The sequence below is a fragment of the Nerophis ophidion genome, linkage group LG02 (assembly GCF_033978795.1).
Source record: "Nerophis ophidion isolate RoL-2023_Sa linkage group LG02, RoL_Noph_v1.0, whole genome shotgun sequence".
NCBI classification, from domain to species: Eukaryota; Metazoa; Chordata; class Actinopteri; order Syngnathiformes; family Syngnathidae; genus Nerophis; species Nerophis ophidion.
The window spans coordinates 86,423,391-86,447,570 of record NC_084612.1 but is presented as its reverse complement, the minus strand read 5'-3'; the positions used below and the strand labels follow the sequence as shown (position 1 = coordinate 86,447,570).

The window sequence follows — 24,180 nt, the reverse complement described above, 5'->3', positions numbered from 1 at the left end:
CACGTTCACGTAGGCCAGGTTGTATAGCTGTCTCCTAGCGGCAAGGTTTGCTACTACACCCCACCCCCATTCACTTCAGTTCAGTTTATTTCGAACATGCATACAATACAATTACAATATAATGCATCACATATTTCCAGTTGTTTCAATACAGCACGTCCGAAAAAGAGTAAGAAGAAGCAGAGTTTATTTAATCCTACCTTTCATATCTTAGCAGTTTTATCCCATTTTTTTGGTTCTCTGTAACAGAACAGTGAATAAATAAATACCGTATTTCCTTGAATTGCCGCCAGGGCGCTATCCATCCATTTTCCATCCATTTTCTACCGCTTATTCCCTTTCGGGGTCGCGGGGGGCGCTGGCGCCTATCTCAGCTACAATCGGGCGGAAGGCGGTGTACACCCTGGACAAGTCGCCACCTCATCGCAGGGCCAACACAGATAGACAGACAACATTCACACACTAGGGACCATTTAGTGTTGCCAATTAACCTATCCCCAGGTGCATGTCTTTGGAAGTGGGAGGAAGCCGGAGTACCCGGAGGGAACCCACGCATTCACGGGGAGAACATGCAAACTCCACACAGAAAGATCCCGAGCCTGGATTTGAACCCAGGACTGCAGGAACTTCGTATTGTGAGGCAGACGCACTAACCCCTCTTCCAGGGCGCTAATTAAATTAAAACCTCTTCTCACTCCTGCGCTTACCAAAGGCATGCGGTAAAAGTAAGCATGCGCTAATTATTTTAAAACCTCTTCTCACTTCGCACTTACCAAAGGCATGCAGTAAAAATTTGAGTGTGATGTAAGCTTGGACCTTAAATCCTACTGAATAGAATCTTAATATTCTTCCCTTTATGCGATTTCAAATGATCTGTATTGAAATCAGCCTCCTCCATTTTGAAAATGATGACAGGGGAAGGGTCAGTCGTGACGTCACGAGTTTGACCCGGCGGTAATACTAAGCATGCGCTAATTATTTAGCGAAGCGAGTTTGACCCGGCAGTAATTCAAGGCAGGCGCATACTATATGACCTGCGTCAATTCAAGGAAATACGGTACATATACCAATGCCATAAGTAAGAAAACAAATATCCATCCATCTTTTTCCGCTTATCCGAGGTCGGGTCGTGGGGGCAGCAGCCTAAGCAAGGAAGCCCAAGGTGTCCCGGGTTTTCCCCGTGGCCTCCTACCGGTCGGATGTGCCCAAAACACCTCCCTAGGGAGGCGTTCGGGTGGCATCCTGACCAGATGCCCGAACCACCTCATCTGGCTCCTCTCCATGTGGAGGAGCAGCAGCTTTACTTTGAGCTCCCCCCGGATGGCAGAGCTTCTCACCCTATCTCTAAGGGAGAGCCCCGCCACCCGGCAGAAGAAACTCATTTCGGCCGCTTGTACCCGTGATCTTGTCCGTTCGGTCATAACCCAAATCTCATGACCATAGGTGAGGATGGGAACGTTGATCGACCGGTATATTATAAATAAATAAATGATAAATGGGTTGTACTTTTATAGCGCTTTTCTACCTTCAAGGTACTCAAAGCGCTTTGACACTACTTCCACATTCACACACACATTCACACACTGATGGAGGGAGCTGCCATGCAAGGCGCCAACCAGCACCCATCAGGAGCAAGGGTGAAGTGTCTTGCTCAGGACACAACAGACGTGACGAGGTTGGTACTAGGTGGGGATTGAACCAGGGACCCTCGGGTTGCGCACGGCCAGTCTGCCCACTGCGCCACGCCGTCCCTATTGAGAGCTTTGCCTTCCGGCTCAGCTCCTTCCTCACCACAACGGATCGTTACAGCGTCCGCATTACTGAAGACGCCGCACCGATCCGCCTGTAAACAAATATTACATACATCAATGATCATTGTCTCTTTTTTTTCCAAAGATTGAAGAAATGTATGATAATTGTTTGTCAACACTTGTCGATGTTTTACATTTTTATCTGTGTTGGCCCTGCGATGAGGTGGCGACTTGTCCAGGGTGTACACCGCCTTCCGCCCGATTGTAGCTGAGATAGGCACCAGCGACCCCAAAGGGAATAAGCGGTAGAAAATGGATGGATGGATGATTGAAACTTTTATTAGTAGATTGCACAGTACAGTACATATTCCGTACAATTGACCACTAAATGGTAACACCCGAATATTTTTTTTCAACTTGTTTAAGTCGATGTCCACAATTAATTCCATTAGATTTTCTTTCTCAGGTTTGATCACAATTATCCTCATTTGTACTTTGTGAACATTTGTTGTTTGTAGCGTCTCTTAAACTGAATCATATTGGTGCTTTGTTTGATATATTTGGTTAATCCGTTGCATAATTTAATTCTACGTACCGATATGCTAAAGGTATTAAGTGTTCTACGAGCATACACATTTTTTAAATTAGATTTTCCTCTAAGGTTATATTTTTCCTCTTTTGTTGTGAAGAATTGTTGCACATTCTTGGGTAGCAAGTTATAGTTTGCTTTGTACATCATTTTAGCTGTTTGCAAATGTACTAAGTCGTGGAATTTAAATATTTTGGATTCAATAAATGAAGGGTTTATACGTTCTCTATATCCAACAGTATGTATTGTTCTAATTCAGGGGTGTCAAACTCAAATACAGAGTGGGCCAAAATTTTTAACGGAACAAAGCCACGGTTGAACAAATTAACTTTTTAATAGGGACCCAAACAAGTTTTGCATTGAATATTGAACAAGCAAGGCTTATATAACTTTATAGTGACATCTAAAATCTAATTTTAAATAAAAATAATAATTATAATCAAAAAATATAAATGGCATATCAAATAAAATTTTAATAAAAATTGAATGCCTCTTTTCTATTTTCAGCCTTCTGAGGTAAATATCAAAATAAACTTTTTCCACAGGCTAATAATACATTTGCAAATAAAATAACAATAATGAATGAATCAATCATTCAAGCCTTGAAGTAGCAAGAGAAAGTGCATGAGTAAAACGTTAATTGTTGCTTGGGGGGAGGGGGGTATATTGTAGTTCGCCTTAAGAGTTAGTGCTGCAAGGGATTCTGGGTATTTTTTTTGTTGTGTTACGGTGCGGATGTTCTCCCGAAATGTGTTTGTTATTCTTGTTTGGGTTGGGTTCACAGTGTGGTGCATATTTGTAAGATTGTTAAAGTTGTTTATACGGCCACTGTCAGTGTGACCTGTATGGCTGTTGAACAGGTATGCATTGCATTCACTTGTGTGCGTGTGTGTGTGTAAAAGCTGCATATATTATGTGACTGGGTTGGCACGCTATTTCTATGCAGAAAAAGAGGACGAGACAACAGGTTGTAGAGGACGCTTAAGGCAGTGCCATCAAGGCACACCCCCAATATTGTCGTCCGGGTGGAAATGGGGAGAAATTCGGGAGATTGTTACCCTGGGAGATTTTCAGGAGGGGCACTGAAATTTGGGAGTCCGGGAAAATCGGGAGGGTTGGCATGTATGAGTATTAGCGGTGAATGTGGTGCTACAGCGGCGCTGTTTCTGTATAATATTGGAGGGCCAGCTCTAATGTTAATTTCATATTGCCTCAAGGGCCAGAGTTTTACACCCATGTTCTAATTGGTCTTTTTATAAGATGGCAAGGTAAAATAAATAAATTAATATTTCCCAAAATGTACTCAAATGTGATTATTTCGTTGAATCATTAAATAAATCATGCAATAATTATATTGTAAAAAAAATAATTATTATTTAATAAAATTTTACTCTGAAATCAATAGTTAGTTACACGATTAATTCCAATCAACAACACCTTTGTGTATGGTGACATCATACGCAAATACGGTATTAGCTTTCACTGTTATGCTGATGACACCCAACTCTACATGCCCCTAAAGCTGACCAACACGCCGGATTGTAGTCAGCTGGAGGCGTGTCTTAATGAAATTAAACAATGGATGTCCGCTAACTTTTTGCAACTCAACGCCAAAAAAAACGGAAATGCTGATTATCGGTCCTGCTAGACACCGAACTCTATTTAATAATACAACTCTAACATTTGACAACCAAACAATTAAACAAGGTGACACGGTAAAGAATCTGGGTATTATCTTCGACCCAACTCTCTCCTTTGAGGCACACATTAAAAGCGTTACTAAAACAGCCTTCTTTCATCTCCGTAATATCGCAAAAATTCGCTCCATTCTGTCCACTAAAGACGCTGAGATCATTATCCATGCGTTTGTTACGTCTCGCCTCGACTACTGTAACGTATTATTTCCGGGTCTCCCCATGTCTAGCATTAAAAGATTACAGTTGGTACAAAATGCGGCTGCTAGACTTTTGACAAGAACAAGAAAGTTTGATCACATTACGCCTGTACTGGCTCACCTGCACTGGCTTCCTGTGCACTTAAGATGTGACTTTAAGGTTTTACTACTTACGTATAAAATACTACACGGTCTAGCTCCATCCTATCTTGCCGATTGTATTGTACCATATGTCCCGGCAAGAAATCTGCATTCAAAGGACTCTGGCTTGTTAGTGATTCCCAAAGCCCAAAAAAAGTCTGCGGGCTATAGAGCATTTTCCGTTCGGGCTCCAGTACTCTGGAATGCCCTCCCGGTAACAGTTCGAGATGCTACCTCAGTAGAAGCATTTAAGTCTCACCTTAAAACTCATTTGTATACTCTAGCCTTTAAATAGACTCCCTTTTTAGACCAGTTGATCTGCTGTTTCTTTTCTTTTTCTTCTATGTCCCACTCTCCCCTGTGGAGGGGGTCCGGTCCGATCCGGTGGCCATGTACTGCTTGCCTGTGTATCGGCTGGGGACATCTCTGCGCTGCTGATCCCCCTCCGCTTGGGATGGTTTCCTGCTGGCTCCGCTGTGAACGGGACTCTCGCTGCTGTGTTGGATCCGCTTTGGACTGGACTCTCGCGACTGTGTTGGATCCATTGTGGATTGAACTTTCACAGTATCATGTTAGACCCGCTCGACATCCATTGCTTTCCTCCTCTCCAAGGTTCTCATAGTCATCATTGTCACCGACGTCCCACTGGGTCATTTTGTCACCGATGTCCCACTGGGTGTGAGTTTTCCTTGCCCTTATGTGGGCCTACCGAGGATGTCGTGGTGGTTTGTGCAGCCCTTTGAGACACTAGTGATTTAGGGCTATATAAGTAAACATTGATTGATTGATTGATTGAATTATAGTTAATTAATGACACATTTAAGTAAATATTTAAAGATTATTGAATGTTCTTCCATTCGGCATTTGTCTGTGACAGAACAAATAGGGAAAATGTAAATAAAACATAAATATTTAAATAATGACTCAAATATGTCATTATTAATACAATTATTAAATACATCTCGACTTAATTAAATTAATAGCTTATTAAATCTTGAAATAAATCACTAGAAATAAAGTAAATCACTCAAATTATGAAATAATTGATTCATTTATAAAATACTGACAGAAAAATGTATTAAACATTTTAACTACATTTTGCATTGCATAAATTAAAGACATGTTCATGTCATTATTTATAAATATTTATGTTGGCTTTTCATCGGGCCCTTCATGGGCAAGGGCCTTAAATACGTAAATGTGACATTAATTAATTAAATCATGAAATTATTTATTACATAAATCAATTATGAAGTATATTAGAATACAATGAAATCAGTAATTATTACATCGTATAATGATGAATGAAAATTATGAAAGTGTGAGATAATTAATGACTGGCTGTGATGAGGTGGCGACTTGTCCAGGGTGTACCCCACATTCCGCATAAATGCAGCTGAGATGAGCCCCAAAAGGGACAAGCGGTAGAAATGGATGGATGGATGAATAATTAAAGACATTATTGAAGAATTCAGTAAAATTTTAATTATTCAATCAATCAATGTTTATTTATATAGCCCCAAATCACAAATGTCTCAAAGGACTGCACAAATCATTACGACTACAACATCCTCGGAAGAACCCACAAAAGGGCAAGGAAAACTCACACCCAGTGGGCAGGGAGAATTCACATCCAGTGGGACGCCAGTGACAATGCTGACTATGAGAAACCTTGGAGAGAACCTCAGATGTGGGCAACCCCCCCCCCCCCCCCCCCTCTAGGGGACCGAAAACAATGGATGTCGAGCGGGTCTAACATGATACTCTGAAAGTTCAATCCATAGTGGCTCCAACACAGCCGCAAGAGTTCAGTTCAAGCGGATCCAAGACAGCAGCGAGAGTCCCGTCCACAGGAAACCATCTCAAGCGGAGGCGGATCAGCAGCGTAGAGATGTCCCCAACCGATACAGGCGAGCGGTCCATCCTGGGTCCCGACGAGCGGTCCATCCTGGGTCTCGACTCTGGACAGCCAGTACTTCATCCATGGTCATCGGACCGGACCCCCTCCACAAGGGAGGGGGGGACATAGGAGAAAGAAAAGAAGCGGCAGATCAACTCGTCTAAAAAGGAGGTCTATTTAAAGGCTAGAGTATACAGATGAGTTTTAAGGTGAGACTTAAATGCTTCTACTGAGGTAGCATCTCGAACTGTTACCGGGAGGGCATTCCAGAGTACTGGAGCCCGAACGGAAAACGCTCTATAGCCCGCAGACTTTTTTTGGGCTCTGAGAATCACTAATAAGCCGGAGTCTTTTGAACGCAGATTTCTTGCCGGGACATACGGTACAATACAATCGGCAAGATAGGCTGGAGCTAGACCGTGTAGTATTTTATACGTAAGTAGTAAAACCTTAAAGTCACATCTTAAGTGCACAGGAAGCCAGTGCAGGTGAGCCAGTACAGGTGTAATGTGATCAAACTTTCTTGTTCTTGTCAAAAGTCTAGCAGCCGCATTTTGTACCAACTGTAATCTTTTAATGCTAGACATGGGGAGACGCGAAAATAATACGTTACAGTAATCGAGACGAGACGTAACAAACGCATGGATAATGATCTCGGCGTCTTTAGTGGAAAAATGGAGCGAATTTTAGCGATATTACGGGATGAAAGAAGGCCGTTTTAGTAACGCTTTTAATGTGTGACTCAAAGGAGAGAGTTGGGTCGAAGATAATACCCAGATTTTTTACAGAGTCACCTTGTTTTATTATTTGGTTGTCAAATGTTAAAGTTGTATTATTAAATAGAGGTCGGTGTCTAGCAGGACCGATAATCAGCATTTCCGTTTTATTGACACATTTTATAACACATTTTTGAATTTAAATAGGATTAAAATGAATTAATGACACATTTAAGTAATTATTTAAACATGTATTTATTTATTTGATTTGTCCAATTAAGCCCTTTATAATACTATACTAAAGTACAACACTATTTAAAAAAAATAATGTGAGTGTGAATGTTGTCTGTCTATCTGTGTTGGCCCTGCGATGAGGTGGCGACTTGTCCAGCGCCCCCCGCGACCCCAAAGGGAATAAGCGGTAGTAAGTGGATGAATGGAAGCTTCTTGTAAAAGCGCAGTAATATTAATGTTGTCGACCAGTGAACCGGAAGTATCAAAAAATGGCAGCACTATTTCTGGGTTAGGCGCCAGTCGATTTTGGGTAAAAAGTTCACAGACAAAACAGTTTTTTTCAAGGAGTACAGTGTTTTTCTCAACGTCTGAGGTGAAATTATTAATTAAATTATTGAATAATTTGGTAAAATTTCAATTAATGACGCATTTTATAACACATGTATGTATTCATGTATTTAAAATACGATTATAATAAATTATTGACACATTTAAGTAATTATTTAAAGAATAAATTATTTAATTTGTCACATTAGGCCCTTTATAATACTTTATTATAGTATACCATACCATACTATAGTATATCAATCAATCAATGTTTACTTATATAGCCCTAAATCACTTGTGTCTCAAAGGGCTGCACAAACCACCACGACATCCTCGGTAGGCCCACATAAGGGCAAGGAAACCTCACACCCAGTGGGACATTGGGGACAATAATGACCCAGTGGGACGTCGGTGACAATGATGACTATGAGAACCTTAGAGAGGAGGAAAGCAATGGATGTCGAGCGGGTCTAGCATGATACTGTGAAAGTTCAATCCACAATGGATCCAACACAGTCGCGAGAGTCCAGTCCAAAGCGGATCCAACACAGCAGCGAGAGTCCCGTTCACAGCGGAGCCAGCAGGAAACCATCCCAAGCGGAGGCGGATCAGCAGCGCAGAGATGTCCCCAGCCGATACACAGGCAAGCAGTACATGGCCACCGGATCGGACCGGACCCCCTCCACAAGGGAGAGTGGGACATAGAAGAAAAAGAAAAGAAACGGCAGATCAACTGGTCTAAAAAGGGAGTCTATTTAAAGGCTAGAGTATACAAATGAGTTTTAAGGTGAGACTTAAATGCTTCAACTGAGGTGGCATCTCGAACTGTTACCGGGAGGGCATTCCAGAGTACTGGAGCCCGAACGGAAAACGCTCTATAGCCCGCAGACTTTTTTTGGGCTTTGGGAATCACTAACAAGCCGGAGTCCTTTGAACGCAGATTTCTTGCCGGGACATATGGTACAATACAATCGGCAAGATAAGATGGAGCTAGACCGTGTAGTATTTTATACGTAAGTAGTAAAACCTTAAAGTCACATCTTAAGTGCACAGGAAGCCAGTGCAGGTGAGCCAGTACAGGCGTAATGTGATCAAACTTTCTTGTTCTTGTCAAAAGTCTAGCAGCCGCATTTTGTACCAACTGTAATCTTTTAATGCTAGACATGGGGAGACCCGAAAATAATACGTTACAGTAGTCGAGGCGAGACGTAACAAACGCATGGATAATGATCTCAGCGTCTTTAGTGGACAGAATGGAGCGAATTTTAGCGATATTACGGAGATGTAAGAAGGCCGTTTTAGTAACGCTTTTAATGTGTGCCTCAAAGGAGAGAGTTGGGTCGAAGATAACACCCAGATTCTTTACCGTGTCACCTTGTTTAATTGTTTGGTTGTCAAATGTTAGAGTTGTATTATTAAATAGAGTTCGGTGTCTAGCAGGACCGATAATCAGCATTTCCGTTTTTGGCGTTGAGTTGCAAAAAGTTAGCGGACATCCATTGTTTAATTTCATTAAGACACGCCTCCAGCTGACTACAATCCGGCGTGTTGGTCAGCTTTAGGGGCATGTAGAGTTGGGTGTCATCAGCATAACAGTGAAAGCTAATACCGTATTTGCATATGATGTCACCTAGCGGCAGCATGTAGATGCTGAAGAGTGCAGGGCCAAGGACCGAACCCTGGGGAACTCCACACGTTACCTTAACGTAGTCCGAGGTCACATTGTTATGGGAGACACACTGCATCCTATCAGTAAGATAAGAGTTAAACCAAGACAGGGCTAAGTCTGACATACCAATTCGTGTTTTGATACGTTCTAATAAAATATTATGATCGACGGTATCGAAAGCAGCGCTAAGATGGAGGAGCAGCAACATAGATGACGCATCAGAATCCATCGTTAGCAATAGATCATTAGTCATTTTTGCGAGGGCTGTCTCCGTGGAGTGATTTGCCCTGAAACCGGATTGAAAGGTTTCACATAGATTGTTAGACGCTAAGTGTTCATTTAACTGCTCCGCAACAATTTTTTCGAGGATTTTTGAAATAAAGGGAAGGTGAGACACCGGTCGGTAGTTTACCATGAGGTCAGGGTCGAGGTTAGGTCTTTTAAGAAGAGGATGAATAACCGCTTTTTTGAATGCTAGGGGAACAGTGCCCGAGGAAAGTGATAAGTTTATAATATTTAGCACTGATGGACCTAATAATACAAAGAGCTCCTTGATCAGTTTCCCAGGAAGAGGGTCAAGTAAACATGTTGTCTGTTTTATTCCATTTACACGTTGTAACAATTCCTCTAATGTTATTTCCTCAAAACGAGAGAAAGTATTTTGGAGGGCAGTATCCGCCGTGTATACAATCGTGTCAGTGTTAATAGAACCCCGTTGTAGCTGGGACGCATTGTCTTTAATCTCCTTTCTAATGACTTCAATTTTCTTACTAAAGAATTGCATAAAGTCATCAGCTGAGTGGGTGGAGCTACTGGAAGGAGTCCCTTGTTGGGTTAGCGATGCTACCGTACTAAACAAAAATTTAGGATCGTTTTTATTACGGTGGATGAGATTTGAGTAATATTTAGCTTTAGCTAAGGTAAGCATGCGTTTATAAGTTATTAAACCATCACTCCATGCTTGATGGTGCACCTCAAGTTTAGTCGTGCGCCATTTGCGTTCCAGCTTTCTACATAATAATTTCTGAGCTCTAGTTTCTTCTGTAAACCACGGGGTGCGCTTTTTTGGAGCCTTTTTTAACTTTAGCGGTGCTATGTTATCAATGGTTTCGCGCAGGGCGTCGTTAAAGTTGTTAGTGAGGTTATCAATAGAGCCCACATACTTTGGGAATGGTGCCATTACCGAGGGCAGTAGGTCAGCAAGAGTTGTCGTTGTGGCAGCATTAATGTTGCGGCTGCTATAGCAGTTATTATTATTATTAGTTTGACGAACATGCGTCTGAACCTCGAATTTTATAAGGTAATGATCGGACAATACTTTAGTATACGGGAGTATCGTAACTTTGGAAACGGTGATGCCCCTGACAAGCACTAGGTCTATCGTATTACCGTTGCGATGCGTGGGTTCATTTATTATTTGTGTGAGACCACAGCTATCAATTACAGTCTGGAGCGCTACGCACGGTGGGTCCGATGGGGTATTCATATGGATATTAAAGTCCCCCATTATGATTATATTATCGGCGTGTGTCACTAGATCAGCAACGAACTCTGAGAATTCATTGATAAAGTCCGAATAGGGCCCTGGGGGGCGGTAGATAACAGCCAGGTGTAGAGGCAGCGGTGTGACAGACCTCATAGTAAGCACCTCAAACGATTTATATTTATTATTTATGTTAGGACTAAGGTTAAAGTTTTCGTTGTATGATGTTTGAATGTAATGTTAGCATGTAAATTACACGGCTATGCTAATGTTGCTAACATAGCATGATGTTTAAATGTAATGTTAGCATGTAGCTCACATGGCTATGCTAATGTTGCTAACCTAGCATGATGTTATAAATAACTAAAGCGTAAAATGCTGATGCAAATGTTTCTTGTTCAATAAAAATGTAAGATTTTTATTTCACGTCGGACATTTCGTCTTTTCCCGTGCGAACCACAACGCTGCTACATTGTGCTAGCACGTGACTACATCCTGAATGAACAAATGGTAAAAAGAGTTTTTAATGTAAGAGGAACAAAGTCATGAAAATGTTAAGAAAATGAAGAAAAGATGTGGACAAATGTCTTTTTAATGATGTTGTCACAGTTATATTTCTTTATGAACACCAACAATTCTATTTTCCATCTCACAAACATTCTATTTGTTGTCTCTTCCTCAGGCTTCACTACACATCTTAAAACTACGTCCTGACAACTGTCAGTCAGCCAGACGTGGGAGTGTCAACATTTAGCATTTCTTCACGCTAGCATGATGTTCAAATGTCATATTAGCATGTAGCTCACATAGCTATGCTAATGTTGCTAACTTAGCATGATGTTAAAAAGTCACGTTAGCATGTAGCTCACATAGCTATGCTAGCGTTGCCAACCTATCATGATGTTAAAATATAATGTTAGCATGTAGCTCACATAGCTATGCTAGTGTTGCTAAACTAGCATGATGTTCAAATATAATGTTAGCATGTCGCTCACATAGCTATGCTAGTGTTGCTAAACTAGCATGATGTTAAAACATAAAGTTAGCATGTAGTTTAGATAGCTATGCTAATGTTGCTAACTTAGCATGATGTTAGAACGTCACATTAGCATGTAGCTCACATAGCTATGCAAGTCTTGCTAACCTATCATGATGTTAAAATAAAAAGTCAGCATGTAGTTTAGATGGCTATGCTAATGTTGCCAACCTAAAATTATGTTAAAATGTCATGTTAGCATGTCGCTCACATAGCTATGCTAGTGTTGCTAAACTAGCATGATGTTAAAACATAAAGTTAGCATGTAGTTTAGATAGCTATGCTAACGTTGCTAACTTAGCATTATGTTAAACTGTCACATTAGCATGTAGCTCACATAGCTATGCAAGTCTTGCTAACCTATCATGATGTTAAAATAAAAAGTCAGCATGTATTTTAGATGGCTATGCTAATGTTGCTAACCTAAAATTAAGTTAAAACGTCATTTTAGCATGTAGCTCACATAGCTATGCTAATGTTGCTAGCTTAGCATGATGTTAAAAAGGCACATTAGCATGTAGCTCACATAGCTATTCTAGCGTCGCCAACCTATCATGATGTTAAAATATAATGTTAGCATGTAGCTCACATAGCTATGCTAGCGTTGCCAACCTATCATGATGTTAAAATATAATGTTAGCATGTAGCTCACACAGCTATGCTAGTGTTGCTAAACTAGCATGATCTTAAAATATAATGTTAGCATGTCGCTCACACAGCTATGCTAGTGTTGCTAAACTAGCATGATGTTAAAACATAAAGTTAGCATGTAGTTTAGATAGCTATGCTAATGTTGCTAACTTAGCATGATTTTAAAATGTCACATTAGCATGTAGCTCACATAGCTATGCAAGTCTTGCTAACCTATCATGATGTTAAAATAAAAAGTCAGCATGTAGTTTAGATGGCTATGCTAATGTTGCTAACCTAAAATGATGTTAAAACGTCATGTTAGCATGTAGCTGACATAGCTATGCTAGTGTTGCTAAAGTAGCATGATGTTAAAATATGAAGGTAGCATGTAGTTTAGCTAGCTATGCTAATGTTGCTAACGCCATGTTAGCATGTAGCTCACATAGGTAGCGTACAGGCAGTGTTTCTTAGTGTCTTAAAGAACACAAAGCAGGCTTCAAGTGGAGATCTGTCACCAATCTTTGAAAAATCCTGATGAAGACTTTTATATTGAATGCAGAGCTGGCAGAATATGTTAGTTTGCTTCGGGGATGGAAAGAATTCAAGTGTTCCGCTCGTTTGGACAACACTGACTACTCTAATTTCTCCTCCTCTTCATCAAAGTGCTTCTTCATCCTCAACTTCCTCTTCCTCACGCCAGAAATGACAACTTATTGCTCTCTTTCTACAAAATATAAACGTCTATGTGTCATCATCATATTTACACACACACACACGCACACACACACGCACACACACACACACACACACACACACACACACGGTTCAAGGCCCCCCCCCCCCGAGGTCGGCTCCCCGTGTTGTGAAGCTTCAGTCCAGTCAAACAGTTGAGATTCCAAGCCAGCAGGTCATGTGACACACTGGCCCCTCCCCCTGCACCCACTCACTCCACCTAGCCCCTCCCTTTGCTCTTCCTGCGGTAGCCCCTCCCCTCCCACGGTCTGGTTAATAGAAGGTCTCTGATTGGCCCGAGTATGAAATATAAGGTAGTTCAGTTCTACCGGACTCTGCTGCCACGCACGGCGAGGCCCCTCCCCCTTCCCGTAAGGGGGTTGGATCACAAGATGCGCGGCGCCGACCGGTCGTTGGAAACGGTCTTGCGGAGTCGGACGCCTCTCCTGATGGTGGTCAGCATGTCGCCGGACGCGCCCTCTGCCCCCTCCTCCCCCGCGGCGGGGTCATCCGGCAGGGCAGGGAAGGGGAACTGGCCTTCGCCGAGGGCGTGCGCGCCGGCGACCAACTCGCCGATCTTCTCTACCAGGCTGTGGCGGTTGGCGGCGATCATCCGGTCCTCCTCGGACCCGCCCCCCAAAGTCGTCCCGTGTTGCTGGGCGTAGACCTCCAGCGCCGCCCCGGATCCCCAGGCTGTGTTGGGGAGGCTGAGGCGCTTGGGCGACGCCTTCACGTAATCCAGCGCGCCCGGCGCCTCGTCGCTCCCGGTGAAGTAGACGCACTCCTCGCTGCCCACACGCACCGGAACGCCGCCCATGTAGCCGCCGGCCCCGGGGACGGTGGGGGTCTTGACGGGTACGATGGGAGGCCGGATGGGAATGGGGCCGGCGCTGGACAGAGTGCGCCTCACGCCCGGTTTGGTGGACGGGGTTCTACGAATGGTGGCGGTCCCCGGAGTCCCAGATCCTCCCCCTGCGCCTGCAAGCTGTCCAGGTACCACGTGACCCCCTGGGCCCAGAACCCCGCTGGGTAAACCGGCGGTGCTGGCAGGTCTCTTGGTCTGGATCATACGACGGTAGTTCTGGCCGATGTTGGAGTGACGCGGAATCGTGGAGGACTTGTCGAAGTCCGGCTGAGCCTCCGGACCTTCGGCGTCACCGTTCACAGAGTAGCAGTCGAAATCAGAACCTGATCGGCAGAATCAGGACTCCGGGTTAGAGGCAAATGGGACGAGGACTGAGGACCGGAGGACTTACCTTGAGAAGGGATGGTGTCCTCGGAGCAGGACGGGGTGGTGGTCTCGGTGCTGTACCCGCTGGAGAACTGCAGAGAGTCCCTGCTGCTCTTCTGCTGCTCGGCACCCAGACCTCGGCTCAGAACCGTGGCCAGGTCGCCGGCTGCCGGAGAACCGTCGTCCCCACACTGAAGGCACACAATGAGAGGTCTGAGCTGTCCTGGATGTCAAGATAAGGAGCATCAGCAGCAGGACTAGAGGGAAAGATGAATGCAGCAATGTACAGACACATCCTGGGTGAAAACCTGATGGAGCGTGAGAGGCGCTGCAAAGAGGAAAGAGAGAAGGGGCCCAAAGATAGAACCTCATTCCAAATTTATCATGAAGGAAAAACTCCTTCCTCAAGGACCACCACCAGGTTTTTGGAAAGCAGGCTTCACTTCACATTTGAACTGTCTGTCAGTCAATATGCAAACCTAGCATGATGTTACAAATATAATGTTAGCATGTAGCTCATATAGCCATGCTTGTGTTGCTAACCTAGCATGATGTTGAAATTAAATGTTAGCATGTAGCTCATAGAGCTATGCTATTGTTGCTAACCTAGCATGACGTTAAGGATGTAATGTTAGCATGTAGCTCATATAGCTTTGCTTGTGTTGCTAAGCTAGCATGATGTTGAAATGAAATGTTAGCATGTAGCTCACAGAGCTATGCTATTGTTGCTAACCTAGCATGATGTTAAAAATGTAATGTTAGCATGTAGTGTAGCTCATAGAGCTATGCTTGTGTTGCTAACTTAGTATGATGTTGAAATTAAATGTTAGCATGTAGCTCACAGATGTATGGTAGTTTTGATAACCTAGCATGATGTTCAAATGTAATGTTAGCATGTCTCACTATAATAGTTTTGCTAATCCAGCACAACTTTAAAATGTAATGTTAGCATTTAGCTCATATAGGTATGCTTGTGTTGCAAACCTAGCATTAAGTTGAAATTAAATGTTAGCATGTAGCTCATAGAGCTGTGCTATTGTCGCTAACCTAGCATGATGTTAAAAATGTAATGTTAGCATGTAGCTCATATAGCTATGCTGGTGTTGCTAAGCTAGCATGATGTTGAAATAAAATGTTAGCATGTAGCTCACAGAGCTATGCTATTGTTGGTAACCTAGCATGATGTTAAAAATGTAATGTTAGCATGTACTGTAGCTCATATAGCTATGCTTGTGTTGCTAACTTAGTATGATCTTGAAATTAAATGTTAGCATGTAGCTCACAGATGTATGGTAGTTTTGATAACCTAGCATGATGTTCAAATGTAATGTTAGCATGTCTCACTAAAATAGTGTTGCTAATCTAGCACAACTTTAAAATGTAATGCTAGCATTTAGCTCATATAGCTATGCTTGTGTTGCTAACCTAGCATGAAGTTGAAATTAAATGTTAGCATGTAGCTCATAGAGCTATGCTATTGTTGCTAACCTAGCATGATGTTAAAAATGTAATGTTAGCATGTAGCTCATACAGCTATGCTTGTGTTGCTAACCTATCATGATGTTGAAATTAAATGTTAGCATGTAGCTCACTATAATAGTGTTGCTAATCTAGCATAACTTTAAAATGTAATATTACCATGTAGCTCACATAACTATGCAAGAGTTGCTGACCTAAAACAACTTTAAAACGTAATGTTAGCATGTAGCTCACATAACAATGCCAGAGTTTCTAACCTAAAACAAATTTAAGACGTAATGATAGCATGTAGCTCACGTAACTTTGCTAGTGTGAATTATATTTTTTATATAGCGCTTTTATCAAGTGTTGCTAACCTAGCAAAACTTTAAAATGTAATTATAGCATGTAACGCACCTAGCTATGTTAGTGTTGTTAGCCTAGCACGATGTTGAAATGTAATGTTAGCATGTAGTGCACATAAATTTGCTAGTGTTGCTAACCAAGCATAACTTATTTAAAATACAATGTTAGCATGTAGCTTTGCTAACCTAGCTCAAGTTTAAAAGCTAATGTTAGCATGTAGCTCACATAGCTATGCTAGAGTTGCTAACTTAGCTCAAGTTTAAAAGCTAATGTTAGCATTTAGCTCACATAGCTATGCTAGCGTTGCTAACCTAGCTCAAGTTTAAAAGCTAATGTTAGCATGTAGCTCACATAGCTATGCTAGAGTTGCTAACATAGCTCAAGTTTAAAAGCTAATGTTAGCATGTAGCTCACATAAATCAACAACATCCCCCCGTATCTCCTGGCCAAACAGGAAGTGGACAAAGTGTGTTACCTTGGCAACGGCGGCAGCTGAAGGCCCTCTGGACCTGTGAGTGACGTCAGAGTGCGAGGGGGCGTGTCCCTGAGCAGTGGGCGAGCCCTCTTTCTCCCGCAGAGGCCCCTCCTTCCTCCTGGGGGCGGGGCCAGGCTGCTCGTAGGAACCTGCTTTGGACCAATCCTGGAGAGGGAAGCTCATTAGTCCAGGAAGTGAAACTTGTCACCCTCCGGCAGTTGGAGGTTCAGGCGGAGGGGGCGTGGCCTGCACCGTGGATGGCCGTGACGAGACGGCGTGGGGGCGGAGTCAAACAAATGAAAATGGAGGAGGGAGGAGAGCAGACAAGTGATGGAGAGGCGGGGGGCCGTGATGGGGGGGACACACAGGAACAGGAAGTGTGTGACACAATGAGGATAGAAAACATGAAATATGAGATATAAAACATGATGTGTTACATATGAAATATGAGATATAAACATGATATATTACATATAAAATATGAGATATGAAGCGTGATATATTGTATACGAAATATGAGATATAAAACATGATATATTAGATATGAAATATGAGATATAAAACATGATATATTAGATATGATATATGAGATATAAAACATGATATATTAGATATGATATATGAGATATAAAACATTATATATGATATATAAGATATAAAACATGATACAGTACATACGAAATATGAGATATAAAACATTATTTATTAGATATGAAATATGAGATATAAAACATGACACATTATACACCAAATATGAAATATAAACATGATATGCTACATATGAAATATGAGATATAAATCATGATATATTAGATATGAAATTTTAGATATAAACATGATATATTACATATGAAATATGAGACATAAACATGATATATTACAAATGAAATATGAGATACAAAACGTGATATATTAAATATTAGATAAAAACATGATATATTAGATATAAAATATGAGATATAAAACATGATATATTATGTATGAGACAATAGACATGAGATATGAGACATCATATATTAGATATGTGTCAATAGACATGGGATTTGGGACATGAGATAATAGACATGAAATATGGGACATGAGATATGAGATATAGTAGACATGAGATAGGAGACATGACATACGAGATATAGTAGACATGAGATAGTAGACATGATATATGAGATATAGTAGACATGAGATAGGAGACATGATATATGAGATATAGTAGACATGAGATAGTAGATATGAGATATAGTAAACATGAGATAGGAGACATGATATATGAGATATAGTAGACATGAGATATGAGATAGTAGACATGAGAGACATGATATATGGGATATAGTAGACATGAGATAGTAGACATGAGATATGGGATATAGTAGACATGAGATAGTAGACATGATATATAAGAAATAATATAAATGAGCTGGTAGACATTAGATATTAGACATGATATATGGGATATAGTGGATATGAGATATGAGATAGTAGACATAAGAGATAGTGGACATGAGCTAGTAGAGATGAGATATTAGACATGATATATGAGATAGTACACAGGAAATATGAGATAGTATATATATAAGATATAGTAGATATAAGATAGTAGACATGAGATTGTAGATATGAAATATTAGACATGATATATGAGATAGTAGATATGAGATCTGGTAGACATGAGATAATAGCTATGAGACAGCAGATAAGAGAGAGTAGATATGAGATAGTAGACATGAGATATTAGTTATGAGACATAGTAAAGATGATACATGAGATGTAGTAGAGAGATAGAGTAGACATGACAGATAGTAAAGAGGATACATGAGATGTAGTCGACACGAGAGATAGTACAGATGATACATGAGATGTAGTAGACATTAGAGATAGTAGAAATAATACATGAGAGATAGTAAACATGAGATAGGAGACATGATATATGAGCTATAAAAGACATGAGATATGAGATTGTAGATATAAGAGATAGTAGACATGAGCTAGTAGACATGGGATATTAGACATAATAAATGAGATAGTAGACATGAGATGTAGTAGACATGAGGTATGAGATAGTAGATACGATATAGTAGATATATGATAGTAGACATGAAATAGTAGATATGAGAGAGTAGATATGAGATATTAGACATGATGTATGAGAGCGTGGATATGAGATAGTAGACATGAGATATGAGATGTAGCAGACATGAGAGATAGTAGAGACAATAAATGAGATGTAGTAGACATGAGAGATAGTAGAGATGATACATGAGATATAGCAGACATGAGAGATATTAGAGATGATACATGAGATGTAGTAGACATGAGAGATAGTGGAGATGATACATTAGATGCAGTAGACATGAGAGATAGTAGAGATGATACATGAGATGTAGTAGACATGAGAGATAGTAGAGATGATACATGAGATGTAGTAGACATGAGAGATTGTAGAGATGATACATGAGATGTAGTATACATGAGAGATTGTAGAGATTATACATGAGATGTAGTAGACATGAGAGATAGTGGACATGAGATGTAGTAGACATGAGAGATAGTAGACATGGGAGATAGTAGACATGAGATGTAGTAAAGATGACACATGAGATGTAGTAGACATGAGAGATAGTAGACATGAAAGATATTAGAGATGACACATGAGATGTAGTAGACATGAAAGATAGTGGAGATGATACATGAGATGTAGTAGACATGAGAGATAGTAGACATGAGATGTAGTAGACATGAGAGATAGTGGACATGAGATGCAGTAGACATGAGATGTAGTGGACATGAGAGATAGTAGAGATGAGATGTAGTAGACATGAGATGTAGTAGACATGAGAGATATTAGACATGAGAGACAGTAGACATGAGATATAGTAGACATGAGATGTAGTAGACATGAGAGAGTGGACATGAGATGTAGTAGACATGAGAGATAGTAGAGATGAGATATAGTAGACATGAGGTATGAGATAGTAGATACGATATAGTAGATATATGATAGTAGACATGAAATAGTAGATATGAGAGAGTAGATATGAGATTTTAGACATGATGTATGAGAGCGTGGATATGAGATAGTAGACATGAGATATGAGATGTAGCAGACATGAGAGATAGTAGAGACAATAAATGAAATGTAGTAGACATGAGAGATAGTAGAGATGATACATGAGATATAGCAGACATGAAAGATATTAGAGATGATACATGAGATGTAGTAGACATGAGAGATAGTGGAGATGATACATTAGATGCAGTAGACATGAGAGATAGTAGAGATGATACATGAGATGTAGTAGACATGAGAGATAGTAGAGATGATACATGAGATGTAGTAGACATGAGAGATTGTAGAGATGATACATGAGATGTAGTATACATGAGAGATTGTAGAGATTATACATGAGATGTAGTAGACATGAGAGATAGTGGACATGAGATGTAGTAGACATGAGAGATAGTAGACATGGGAGATAGTAGACATGAGATGTAGTAAAGATGACACATGAGATGTAGTAGACATGAGAGATAGTAGACATGCGAGATATTAGAGATGACACATGAGATGTATTAGACATGGGAGATAGTGGAGATGATACATGAGATGTAGTAGACATGAGAGATAGTAGACATGAGATGTAGTAGACATGAGAGATAGTGGACATGAGATGCAGTAGACATGAGATGTAGTGGACATGAGAGATAGTAGAGATGAGATGTAGTAGACATGAGATGTAGTAGACATGAGAGATAGTAGACATGAGAGATAGTAGACATGAGATGTAGTAGACATGAGATGTAGTAGACATGAGAGTGGACATGAGATGTAGTAGACATGAGAGATAGTAGAGATGAGAGATAGTAGACATGAGATGTAGTAGATATGAGAGATAGTAGAGATGAGATGTAGTAGGCATGAGATGTAGTAGACATGAGAGATAGTAGACATGAGAGATAGTAGAGATGAGATGTAGTAGACATGAGATGTAGTAGACATGAGAGATAGTGGACATGAGAGATAGTAGACATGAGATGTAGTAGACATGAGATGTGGTAGACATGAGAGAGTGGACATGAGATGTAGTAGACATGAGAGATAGTAGAGATGAGAGAGATTAGACATGAGATGTAGTGGACATGAGATGTAGTAGACATGAGAGATAGTAGAGATGAGAGATAGTGGACATGGGATGTAGTAGACATGAGAGAGTGGGCATGAGATGTAGTAGACATGAGAGATAGTAGAGATGAGAGATAGTAGACATGAGATGTAGTGGACATGAGATGTAGTGGACATGAGATGTAGTGGACATGAGATGTAGTAGACATGAGAGATAGTAGACATGAGATGTAGTGGACATGAGATGTAGTAGACATGAGAGATAGTAGACATGAGATGTAGTGGACATGAGATGTAGTGGCCATGGGATGTAGTGGACATGAGATGTAGTAGACATGAGAGATAGTAGACATGAGAGATAGTAGAGATGAGATGTAGTGGACATGAGATGTAGTAGACATGAGAGATAGTAGAGATGAGATGTAGTAGACATGAGATGTAGTAGACATGAGATGTAGTAGACATGAGAGATAGTCGACATGAGAGGTAGTAGAGATGAGAGATAGTAGAGATGAGAGTCAGTAGAGATGAGAGTTGGCAGAGATGAGCCAAGTTACCGTGGTGGGTGAGCTGCATTCGCTGACTGACTGACACGTTTCTGAAGCTTCTGAGGAGGCGGAGCTTGAGGACTTCTGGAGGCCAACATGAGAAGGTGATGAGCAGGTGATGAGGAGGATGATGATGATGAAGATGTCCTACCTGGCTGGTGAGGTCAGAGGGCATTGGCGAGGGCGGCTTGGAGTAGATGTTGGCGTCCTGGGACACGAAGCCCGAGTCATGTGACGACACGCTGCTGAGGCGGTGGCAAGCCACGCCCCCTGCAGGCGGAGCCTGGTGGCTCTGCAGGCTGCGCTGGCGGTAGGAGGAGCTGGAGGAAGAGGAGGGGGAGTGGGGCAGCGAGCCCCCGCCCACACCGCCACCACCACCACCACCTGATGACCTCGAGGCGCTGCTGTGCCCGCTGTTCACGCTGCTGAATACACACACACATACACACTTATTAATACACACACACACACACACACTTTTATTTGTACACACACACTTTTATTCATACACGCACACACACACATTTATTAATGCACACACACACTGTTATTCATACACACACGTACACACACACTTTTATTAATACACACACGTACAACACTTTTATTAATACACACACTTATTAATACACACACACACATTTTTATTCATACACACACACACTGTTATTCATACACACGTACACACACACTTTTATTAATACACACACGTACAACACTTTTATTAATACACACACTTATTAATACACACACACACACATTTTTATTCATACACACACACGTTTATCCATACACACACTTTTATCCATACACACACACACACACACACACACACACACACACACACTTATTAAGACACACACACACTTTTATTCATACACCCACACACTTTGATTCATACACACATACACACACACACACACTTATTCATACACACACACACACTTTTATTCATACACATACACACATTTATTAATACACACACACACCTTTATTAATACACACATACACTTTTATTCATACACACACACACTTTTATTTATACACGCACACACACACATTTATTAATGCACACACACACTTTTATTCATACACACACGTACACACACTTTTATTAATACACACACACATTTATTAATGCAAACACACAATTTTATTAATACACACACACACACTTATTCATACACACACACATTTATTAATACACACACACTTTTATTAATACACACACATACACACTTTTATTAATACACACATGCATACACCTTTATTAATACACACACACTTTTATTCATACACACACACATTTATTAATGCACACACACCCTTTTATTCATACACACATGTACACACACTTTTGTTAATAAACACACACACTTATTAATACACACACACACTTTTATTCATACACACACACATTTGTTAATACACACACACATTTTTATTCATACACACACATACACACACGTTTAATAATACACACATACACACTTTTATTAATACACACATACACTTTTATTCATACACACACACATTTATTAAAGCACACACATTTATTAATACACACATATATTAATACACACATTTATCACTACACACACACATTAATGAATACACACACATGTTTGCCAAAACACCCATTTGTAAATACACACACACGCACATTCATTTATAAACACACACATTTATTAATACAAACACATTTAGTAATACACACACACACATTTATTAATACACACACAGGTTTGAAAATACACTCATTTGTAAATACACTCACACACATTTATTAGAACACACACACGTTTTTAAATACACACACGTTTGTAAACGCACACACACATTTGTAAATACACACACATGGTTCTAAATACACACACACACATTTATAAATACACACACATGTAACACAGGTGTCAAATACATTTGTGGAGACTATTAGGCTCTTGCCCTCTGTTTACTCTTTGCGTACTTCCTAGTCACGTGGCCGCCACAGTCCAATCAGCTGTAGTTGTATGCCGGTAGCAGGAAGTGACTGGTATGTTAGTAGCAGGAAGTGACTGGTATGTTAGTAGCAGGAAGTGACTGGTATGTTAGTAGCAGGAAGTGACAGGTATGTTAGTAGCAGGAAGTGACAGGTATGTTAGTAGCAGGAAGTGACTGGTATGTCAGTAGCAGGAAGTGACTGGTATGTTAGTAGCAGGAAGTGACTGGTATGTTAGTAGCAGGAAGTGACTGGTATGTTAGTAGCAGGAAGTGACTGGTATGTCAGTAGCAGGAAGTGACTGGTATGTCAGTAGCAGGAAGTGACTGGTATGTTAGTAGCAGGAAGTGACTGGTATGTCAGTAGCAGGAAGTGACTGGTATGTTAGTAGCAGGAAGTGACTGGTATGTCAATAGCAGGAAGTGACTGGTATGTTAGTAGCAGGAAGTGACTGGTATGTTAGTAGCAGGAAGTGACTGGTATGTCAGTAGCAGGAAGTGATTGGTATGTTAGTAGCAGGAAGTGACTGGTATGTTAGTAGCAGGAAGTGACCGGTATGTTAGTAGCAGAAAGTGACTGGTATGTTAGTACCAGGAAATGACTGGTATGTTAGTAGCAGGAAGTGACTGGTATGTTAGTAGCAGGAAGTGACTGGTATGTTAGTACCAGGAAGTGACTGGTATGTTAGTAGCAGGAAGTGACTGGTATGTTAGTAGCAGAAAGTGACTGGTATGTTAGTACCAGGAAGTGACTGGTATGTTAGTAGCAGGAAGTGACTGGTATGTTAGTAGCAGGAAGTGGCTGGTATGTCAGTAGCAGGAAGTGACTGGTATGTCAGTAGCAGGAAGTGACTGGTATGTCAGTAGCAGGAAGTGACTGGTATGTCAGTAGCAGGAAGTGAC

At 40.9% G+C, this 24,180-nt stretch overlaps 1 protein-coding gene across 3 annotated transcripts in view; it reads right to left on the bottom strand.

The window, feature by feature from the left end:
* Positions 1-11,278: 11,278 nt before the first annotated feature.
* Positions 11,279-24,180, bottom strand: part of LOC133547379 (protein MTSS 2-like) — a 72,804-nt gene continuing 59,902 nt past the window's right edge. For 2 of the 3 annotated variants that reach the window (XM_061893071.1, XM_061893059.1), the window contains exons 11-15: positions 21,449-21,722; positions 21,307-21,381; positions 16,636-16,800; positions 14,362-14,527; positions 11,279-14,293 (exon numbers count right to left, since the gene is read on the bottom strand). In XM_061893071.1, the coding sequence (XP_061749055.1) occupies positions 13,491-14,293; positions 14,362-14,527; positions 16,636-16,800; positions 21,307-21,381; positions 21,449-21,722 (1,483 nt within the window). In that variant the 3' untranslated portion in view covers positions 11,279-13,490. The remainder of the gene's footprint in view (positions 14,294-14,361; positions 14,528-16,635; positions 16,801-21,306; positions 21,382-21,448; positions 21,723-24,180) is intronic. The other variant, XM_061893064.1, reaches the window with a different exon arrangement.